The 10,117-nt window shown below is 50.6% G+C and overlaps 1 protein-coding gene across 1 annotated transcript; it reads left to right on the top strand.

Annotated features, from left to right (window-relative positions):
- On the top strand, positions 8,162 to 9,157 carry NPBWR1 (neuropeptides B/W receptor 1). The gene has a single exon (XM_018058126.1). The coding sequence runs from the start codon at positions 8,162 to 8,164 to the stop codon at positions 9,155 to 9,157; it is 996 nt and encodes a 331-aa protein (XP_017913615.1).

Below are 10,117 nucleotides of genomic sequence, written 5' to 3'. Positions count from 1 at the left end.
GTCTGCAGTTTAGAAAAATATTAGGCAAATCAGACAGCTTAACTGGATGTAATTTCAAGGCTTGCTTGCATGACCTTTTATTTTTTTAATACTCAGAATTGTGTTACTTATTTATAAGGGGTCCTGGATATCTTATTTCTTTTCTTGGGCTTCTATAGCAATAATCAAAGAAGCGCAGTCTGGGGGAGTAATTAGGAGCAATGGCTGGTCTGATTCTAAACGCTCCAGCATCTGCCTACCACTTCGTGACCTTCAACCGTGTTGTCTCTGCCTAGTCTTCTCACTGAGAGGATGGCAGGCAGTAACAGCACTGAGCTGAGAATTAGACAAGATGACACAGGTAAACCGGGCACTTCACACACCTCCAGTAAACCTAAGTTTCTTACCAGAACGAGTTTTCTGCCACTGTCCTTCTAAGCACTCCCACTTTCCTTCGGGCTATCACAGAAAGCGACATCCATCTTGGTTTCAATCATCAAAACTGTGAGACTTCTTGACCAGTTCCTTCACAAGAGCTAGTCTTAAAACAAGTAGAACTTTACAGGATTCATAGATACAGTTTCCCTCAGGCATCTTCAGACTTCCCAGGTGGTGCTAGTGGTAAAGAACATGTCTGCCAACGCAGGACATATAAGAGATGTGGGTTCAATCCCTGGGTCAGGAAGATCCCCTGGAGGAGAGCATGGCAACCCACTCCAATATCCTTGCCTGGAGAATCCCCATGGACAGAGGAGACAGTCCATGTGGTCGCAAAGAATCGGATATGACTGAAGTGACTAAGCATGCATGCATGCAAGGCACCTACAACTCGGGTGGAAGATGTTTTCCCGATGAAGCCTTGCAAACGGTGTTGGTTTCTCAGAGCTTCTAGTGCAGCGTGGTCTTGGGTATCACACTGCGGGGCCCAGAGCTCTTCTGGGGTCAGCCAAGGTGTGTGTCTTTGATTCTTCAGGCCTGTGTAACACTGGGAAGGTACAGGTCATCTGGGGGAGCCTGCCCATGAACACGGCAGCAGAACTCTTTCAAATCACAGCAAAGAGAGGAAAAGCCCATGTTGTGTAGAGATGTTAAGTCCTGAATAGTAAATTAACATACACATACAGGGTTATTATGCCATCTTACATCTTTTCCAGGTCTCAGTATTATATTCTAGGTACCTCAATAAGAACCTCCAAAATTATCAGCATTACCTGTGTTTCTCACGTAGGGCCATAAAAGAAAGCAGATGAATGATAATAGCCTTTGGTCTTTTATTAGAGTCTTGTGACCTTTAAGTTACAGAAACATAAGGCATACATGCATTGCCTGCCAGCCAACCTGACAGTCAAGCTGCAAATATGGTCAGCTTTACAGGCAGCCTCGCAAGTTACAAGGCTGGCTGAGCATAACCACAGAGAAACATGGATAATAAACAACAGCCAGGACCACCTCTGCGTGTGTGCCATGCAGGCATCACATAATTGGTTTCCTCTGAGGTCATCCTTGCTTGCAAAGTTTCCTCCACCACCCCGAGCAGTAACTGAAAATCTGAAGACAACGCTCAGATTGAAACATCTTCTCTGAAATATTTGAAATGACAATATCACTTGAGAAGGTTCATGATGAACTCAGTAGCATCCTTCAATACAGTAATTTGAATATATTGATTCATCTGTTAAACACTTATTGAGCACCTCCTGTGTGCCTGACAGTCAAAACACAGAGATGAAGGCTATGTGCGCCTCTTTGAGTCAGCCCTGCAGTCCCAAAGGTCACTGTGCCCATGTGAACATCCTTACATTCAATCATCTTCCGCTGAAAAATCTGCTCCCTAAAGACTAACATGTAAAGTCAACATGCAGTGAGGATGAATCTCTTGTCCTTCGTGATAGAACAGAACCAGAGTGACCAACCTGCAACCAGGTAGCTGGTTGTTCCTCCGAGAATTGTTCCCTGTTTGGGTCTAAGGCATTTCTCTCTGCTGTTGGCAGATGAGGCAGCAGAGAGCAAGGTCAGCCTTGGTGAAGAGAAGTGCGTGTTGGCCGAAGCCACGAATAGCATCCTTATCACCATGGATACCTTTCTCTTGTCTGTGAAAAGGTACAGGGGGCTGGGGGAGGATGCTGACTGAATCCACAGAGCGCATCAGTGTGTCCCTGGGTCCTGAGAGCCCCCTAGGCCAGGGATGCCCTTGGATGAGCATTCACAGGAGAGTGTGGTGGGTGGGCAGCCTTGAATAGTGCTTCCCGCTGTCCCTGCCTCCGGGCATTCATATCCCTGTGCAATGCCCTCCCATTGAGCATGGGCTGGACTCCAGGTGTTGCTTCCAGGAAATGAAATGTGGTCACATGCCACCGAGGTGACAAGAGACTGGCTCCTCCTGCCCTGACCGTGAGGGCGACCTGTCATGTAATGAGGGGCGGGTCATGGCCAGCAGCCCGTGGGAGGGACTAAAGCTTTCAGACCCAGAAGCTGACTCTTGCCCACAATCACTTTCCCTGGAGGTGGATCCTGTCCAGGAGACAGCAGCTCTGACACCTGGACTGCATCCTCAGCAGATGGTGAAGCAGGGAACCAGCTAAGTCATTAGTGGGTTGTTATTTTAATTCACCAAATTTTGGAGGGTCATTTGCTATAACAGATAGCAACACATAATTAATACAAACCCCATTTGAGAGATCTGTCCACAGGGGTACATGGACACTCCAAGCTTCTTTGTCACTAGTCTTCCAATCCTGTCCTTTCTGTATCCCTCACTGACCATTCAGCCAATCCATTAGCTACTATAATGAACTGATGTGGGCTTCCCAGGTGGCACTAGTAGTAAAGAACCCACCTGCCAATGAAGAAGACATAAGAGACACAGGTTCGATCCTTGAGTCAGGAAGATCCCCTGGAGTAGGGCATGGCAACCCACTGCAATATTCATGCTGGAGAACCCCATGGACTGAGGAACTTGGTGGGCTACAGTCCACAGGATTACAAAGAGTCGGACATGACTGAAGCGACTTAGCACACACACAGGAATTGATATAGGTGGATGTTTCCCGTTATCCATCACACCAGAGAAGGTAGACCAGTTTTCTTTCAAACAGCATGAAAGAAGGCTGAGATATCAGAGTCAGGATGAAATCCTGCTGCAATTTCCTGAGAGACTATCATTTGACTGTCCTGTGTGTTACGGTCTCATAACAAAGAACAAACAAGTTCATTTCATCTTTGAGAGGATTACATCTATGAGGATCAGAATTCTTATTCTCTGCTGCTGTAAAGATGGATGTGATTTTGAGACCTTTATCAAGTAATTTGCTTTCTGAGGTATTGGGATTAACATCATCAAGGGTTGATCTCTAATAGGCTACTTTTTCTGGTCCCAGATTTCTGGATGTTGGATGGGAAAGGATCCCTCAAATCTTTATTTTCTCCTTAGGGCTCTGTTCTAATCTCCAGGCTCATTTGTCTCTTGAAAACCACACCAAGAACTTCATCACACATTTAACAAATCCCAAATAGCCCCTTACCTCTGTCTCCCACATTCCACTTCCTTCATCTTCCAGGTCATTCTGGTCAAAGTTTATGTTTCTTTCTCCCCATCATTGGTCAATGGTGCACCATTCTCCTATTTTCCTGGAATAGAATGTCAAAATTATTCTCTCCTCAAGGTACACTATGCAGTTTCATGTATCATTCTATTGTTGACGCTCTTTGACCAGGACTGTCCCTATCATCTTATCCTCATTGTATCCTTCAGAGATCCTCCTCAGTGGAGCCTCCCCTGCTTTCTCCCCACTGGGAAGAACAATTCTTCTCATGGACTCCCACCAGACTTTGCTTAAGTATTACTTCACCTTTATTATGGCACTTTATTCTTTGGTGCATTTTCTAAGGTGTGTTCTGAAGCATGCTTATTTCTTGGGAAGCATCCACATAAAGAAATGTTCTCAGGTAACCAGTCTATGGAATTCTGCCTATTGCGGTACGAAATGGCATTCCTGATTAACGTTAGTATACTCAGGATTCTGAGAACAGTTAGAACAGGATTCACCTCCTTGTTCTAGCATTTTCCACTTCGGGTTTATGATTACCTTGCAGAACTCTTTGGCCCTGTTGACCGCTGCTTTCTCGCCATCCTGTTTCTCGGTGCTCTACACATTGTCTTCTGCGTTAGGATTCCTCGGTGACTGTTGTATATGTGATGCATTTTCCACACCCTAAGGCAGACAAATCTCAGATAACATTTTGGTGATATTTTCTTCCAGCCGACTCTGTGAGAACTTGACCCCGGCCATCAGGAAGTAAAGGAAATAAATTATTCAACTACCACCAGAAAGAGCTGACTGAGAAATTAGGAGTGCTCGGGGCCACTATTAGTGAGAGAAGAGAGGAAGGTGAATAAACGACACAGCAAGATTTTAAATGGAACAATTATAAACTCTTGGATGAAAGAAGACATAAAAATTTTAAGATTCACTCTTTGAACTAAATATCAGAACACTTGTTCTATTGGATAAAGTGCTGATGAGTCAGCCTGGTCAGAAAAGCACCCAGCCTCTCCTGGGTGAACACGGCAGCCTGGGATAACATGTAATCGGCCATGAGTTGGCCAGTAAGTGCCTGGTCCCTGTAGGTATCATATTTCCGACTTCAACTCTACTGCTGTGTGAGTTTCTGTGCTACTGACCTGCCTTCCAGTATAATGATGAGGAATTATCCTCTTACTAACATCTTGAACCAGTGTGGTACATCTGTTACAATCAATGAACCAGTATCCATCAATTATTTTGATCAAAGTCCGTATTTTATAACAGAGTTCATGCTTTGTCTGTTCCCCCACCCACCCCTCACCACAACTTGATGAATAAACTCGGCGACCACTTTGTTTTGATCATTGTTTCCTTCTGTGAATCCCTCGGGAGTACAATGCACAAAAATCAGAAAGTGCTGTCATCTGTTTAGTGTCATCAAAGCATTTCATTTTGAAACAGTAATAACCAAGCAGCTCCAAGAAGCTTTATTTCAAAAAAACACAAATGAACACAGAAAAATGCTGCAACTTATTTTATTACTGGAAATGTCTTCTGGGGAACATCTGGGTAAACAAAGCAGCATTATACATACACTTTTGCCCTCTGTCTTGAAGCTGCCAGCACCTTCATCGCCCATCTCTCACTCTTAATGATGCTTATGGCACACAGGGTTCCAATATGAAGACACATTAGGAGCAATTTGTGTTTATTATCTTATCTTCATAAGTTGCCAAAGCAAACTGATACTAGAGTGCTATTTGAGAAGAAAAGCATTTCCCTCTACTCCTTCTAGGTTCTTATGGCTGGTCCAGGAAGTAAACTCTTGTGAGACAGACTGACAGGAGAAACTCAGATTTAATTACATACGCACAGGGCCCCAGTCCTCTGAGGCCCCAGGACAAGTTGAGGGTTCCATGGCATCTGGGGGGGCAGGTGGGCACTTCAGCAAGGATGAGGCAGTTCACATGGAGATGGACGTGCAGGTGTTTGGTGAACAGATGTTTGTGAGGCTTGCAGGGATAATGGGACACAGAGCAGACTCTGGTCTCTTGGCCCCATCCAACTCCCACCCCCACCCCCCACCCCATGCTCTTTGTAGATCTCTGGGGATAGTGCCCTTGTGTGCGAGGACCTTCCCCTGAGTTCTGTTGGCAGGTAAGGGGCAAGTAAAAAGAAAGACTTCCTACTGCATGAGCTAGGATTTCCACTACGATATGAAAAAGAGTGGTGAGAAGGAACACTTTTGCTTTGTTCCAATCTAGGGGGAAAGTGTGTATTAGCTTCTCATTAAATGTGATGTTACCCGAAGGGATTTTGGGTAATGTTCCTTCTCCAGGTGATGAAGTTCTTCGCTATTTCTGCTGAGAGTTTTATCATAAACGGAGGTTGAACTTGGTCAAATGCTTTTGCCATTTCTATGCATATGATATGTGATTTCTCTTCAAATGGCTGTTGATGTGATAGATTATATGAATGGATTTTTAAATGAAAACAAGCTTGTATACCTGGGGTAAATCCCATGTGGTCATGTTGTACAATGTTCTTGACACAATGTTGGATTAAATTTGCCAAGATTTTGTTGAGTCTTTTTCATCTCTGTTCATGAATTTGTTGTTTTCCTTGTAAGGTCTTTGCTTGGTTTCGGTATCAGGGTAATGTTTCAACAAATGCCAATGAATTGAGATCATATTGAGTTTGGTCTCTGTCCACATGCAGCTAAGCTGGACATCAGTAATTTAAAAGCTAGAAAGTCTTCAAATGCTTGCAAATGAAGCAGTTATATATTTATATATACACATACATATAGACAGATACATGCATATGTGTTAGGTGTGACTCTTTGTGACCCCGTGGACTGCAGCCTGCCAGGCTCCTCTGTCCATGGGATTCTCCAGGCAAGAATACTGGAGAGGGTTGCCATTTCCTTCTCCAGGGGATCTTCCCTATCCGGGGATGCATATGTATATATGTGTGTGTGTGTGTTATATGCACACTATCTGTGCTATATATTTTATATTTTTTTCTTTCACTTAACATCATGTGGTGTTTGTCACATTTTTGCTCATGGACGTAGCCTGACTCTCTTGTCATTTTTTTTCACACAAAGCATGAAACTGCAGGGAAATCAAAATCATACAGATTCTAGTAGGAAGAGGACTGAGTGGGTCAGGGGGAGCATTTGGATCTCTGCCCCTTCCAAGCTGCTTCCACTGGCTGCTTCCAGCCTCCTCCTCAGTGTCTTAGGCCCTCTCCTTTACCAAGGCATCACAAAGGGCCAAACATGCATGTTACTCGGACTCTTGCTCCTGTGAAAGGGAGACTTATCCCAGGGACGCAGGACAGACTCCTGAGCTGGAATTTGCTGGCTCTCCCAAAGGATGGTGGAGGAAGAAAACAGGAATTTTTTTAAAAACTTTTAGAAAATGTTTAAATTTTTTTGTGTTTCTTAAATGTTTTGTTTACTGCTTTAAATGTAGCTTTCTAAAACTGCGGTGAGCATTTTCTGTAGCATTCAATATATTTTTTTATTTTACGGGGCCTCCCAGAGGACTCAGTGGTAAAGAATCCACCTGCCATTGCTGGAGACCCAGGTTCCATCCTTGGGTCGGGAAGATCCCCTGGAGGAGCGAATGGCAACCCACTCCAGTATTCTTGCCTGGAGAATCCCATGGACAGAGGAGCCTGGCGGCTACAGTTATGGGGTCGCACTGAGTCCGCCCGATTTAGCGACTAAACAACAATAAATTGGGGGTAGAGTGTAAAAAAAAAAAAAACTGGAATGGGAGCCTCGACTACATTGCTCTCCTTTTAAAACAGACTCTAACTTTGCTTTTCTTTCATTTAAGTCTTAACAGAAGAGTTTTTCATTAATTCAAACAGAGTGAGGTCACACTCCTGGAAGGAAGAAAGTGATTCCTTAAGTTTCGGGTAATGCGATTCTCGGTTCGAGACCTATTCTGCTTGAGGTTGAGCGCTAGGGGCGGCGGTCTGATCTCCAGGGAACGCAGTCTGGGTTGCACCAGCCCACGGCTGCCAGGCGCGAGGCGGGACCCGCGGAGGCTCCGGCGGACGCCTCGGGGTTCACACCGGGAGGGGGCGCGCAGCCCGCCCGCGCTGCCGCTGCCTCTCCGGCCAGCTCGCGGAGACGCAGACCCGGTCCCCGCATCGGCCGGGTGAGCCAGCGGCTGTCGTTGGGCGCGCTGCTCCCCGGGGCGCACGGAACCTCGTGGGACGCAAGCTGGCCTCTGCAGGACTCTCTGGGCTGACTCGGACCTCCGGGGGCGGGGTGGGAGCTCAGGTAGGGGAAGTGGGTTTGTGTTTTTCCTGTAAAAGGTAAGGACTCTTCTCTCTAGCACTTCCTTGATGTAGCCAACGGGTCAGAGGAAGATTTCAACAGGTGGCCGAGAGCGATCACGTGGTGCAGGTTGGGAGCCGGCCGCCCCCTCCCTTCGGAACTGCTCTTCTCCGCAGAGCTGCGCGGGTGCCCTCCGTCCATTCCGCCTCGCAGCCCCGCGGCGCTGGTGCGCGGAGAGGGCGGCGGGAACGGGCCTCCCCTGGAAGGCCGGAGACTAGCTCGGAGCGCGGGTCGGGTCCCCGGGACCGCAGAGCCCCCGCGGGGCAGCGGCGGCGAAGACTGAGTCTCTGTCCTCTCCAGGATGCACAACGCGTCGTACTGGGGGCCGGACCGCGCCAACACGTCGTGCCCGGCGCCCGCACCCACGCTCGTCTGCCCCAACGCGTCCGGGCCGCCGCAGCCGCTGCCGCCGCCGCTGGCCGTGGCCGTGCCCGTTGTGTACGCGGTGATCTGCGCCGTGGGACTGGCGGGCAACTCGGCGGTGCTGTTCGTGCTCCTGCGGGCGCCGCGCAGGAAGACCGTCACCAACCTGTTCATCCTCAACCTGGCCGTGGCCGACGAGCTCTTCACGCTCGTGCTGCCTGTCAACATCGCTGACTTTCTGCTGCAGCGCTGGCCCTTCGGGGAACTCCTATGCAAGCTCGTCGTGGCCGTCGACCAGTACAACACCTTCTCCAGCCTCTATTTCCTCACGGTCATGAGCGCCGACCGCTACCTGGTGGTGCTGGCCACCGCCGAGTCGCGCCGGGTGGCCGGCCGCACGTACGGCGCCGCGCGCGCGGTGAGCCTGGCCGTCTGGGGGGTCGCGACCCTGGTGGTGCTGCCCTTCGCGGTGTTCGCGCGGCTCGACGAGGAGCAGGGCCGGCGCCAGTGCGTGCTGGTCTTCCCGCAGCCCGAGGCCTTGTGGTGGCGCGCGAGCCGCCTGTACACGCTGGTGCTCGGCTTCGCCATCCCAGTGTCCACCATCTGCGTCCTCTACACCTCGCTGCTGTGCCGGCTGCGCGCCATACGCCTCGACAGCCACGCCAAGGCCCTGGACCGCGCCAAGAAGCGGGTGACCGTCCTTGTAGTGACCATCCTGGCCGTGTGCCTCCTCTGCTGGACGCCCTACCACCTGAGCACCGTGGTGGCGCTCACCACCGACCTCCCGCAGACGCCGCTGGTCATCGCCGTGTCCTACTTCATCACCAGCCTGAGCTACGCCAACAGCTGCCTCAACCCTTTCCTCTACGCCTTCCTGGACGACAGCTTCCGCCGGAGCCTCCGCCAGCTGCTGGCATGCCGCGCCGCCTCCTGAGCCCGACAGAGAGGAGCCGGCGTTCGGGGTCTCTCAGGGTGGTTCCCGACCCGCGCCAGCCCCGCAACCCCTCTCCCAGCTTGCTAGAGATGCGGATTCTTGGGCCTGTCCCGGGACCTCCGGCCTCGGAAGCTCTGTGGCTGCGCGCGCAATATGAATTTGCCGAGGCCTCGGGGTGCTGCGGGAGCGCGCGGAGCTTGGGGACTGCTGTGGCTGACAGCGCACAGACGGCTGCCTAATGCCAAAGGGCACCGAGGCAACCCCTAAGCTTGACACAGGAGAGGAGGAAGGGGGTCGTGATGCTGAGACCCTATTCCCATTCCCCTCTAGCTTCCCGCCCCAGCCGAGCGCAGCCCGGATCTAGGAGGAGCCCTCGGCGCCGTCAGGGGAGAGGCCCAAGGATGCTGCGGGCGCCCTGGCGTCGGCTCCACGCAAGGCTTCTCGGATTTCCAGCAGCGACCGTCTGCGCTGCTCCAGCTGGAGAGCACCCTGGCACGGGCCCCTGGCGCTTTTGCGCTCGCTCTCACCGCGGGGGAAGAGGGTACGGGTGTGCGCGGACGCTCCCACCTCGCCGAGCTGGAGAGAGGCTGAGGCCGCCCAGGGCTTCGCGGGGGACACAGAGCAGCTCGGGTGGCGGGGCAGGGGATGAATGTGTGCGTGCGCGCGTGTGTGTGAATGTGTGTGTGTGTGTGTGTGCGCGCGCGCGTCTAGCGGAAGCGGGGCATTGGGTGAAGGAGGATGGAAATGGGCTGTGATGTCTACACAGCAGTTACTAATATAAAAGCGGTGATAAACCCTTCGTGTCCCAGCCACTTCTTTCTTAGCCTTTCCACTTTCCCACTCCTGTGGTCACCGCGGAGCCCCGCGCGCCAGCCTCTGGAAAGGCCAGGAGCCGAGTCCCCGGCAGGGTTGCGGCGCCCCCTGGTGGAGCCACTGCAGGCGCCGAGCATCCCAAACAGC

The sequence above is a fragment of the Capra hircus genome, chromosome 14, assembly GCF_001704415.2.
Source record: "Capra hircus breed San Clemente chromosome 14, ASM170441v1, whole genome shotgun sequence".
Taxonomy (NCBI): Eukaryota; Metazoa; Chordata; class Mammalia; order Artiodactyla; family Bovidae; genus Capra; species Capra hircus.
This window is presented reverse-complemented; position numbering and strand designations above follow the sequence as displayed.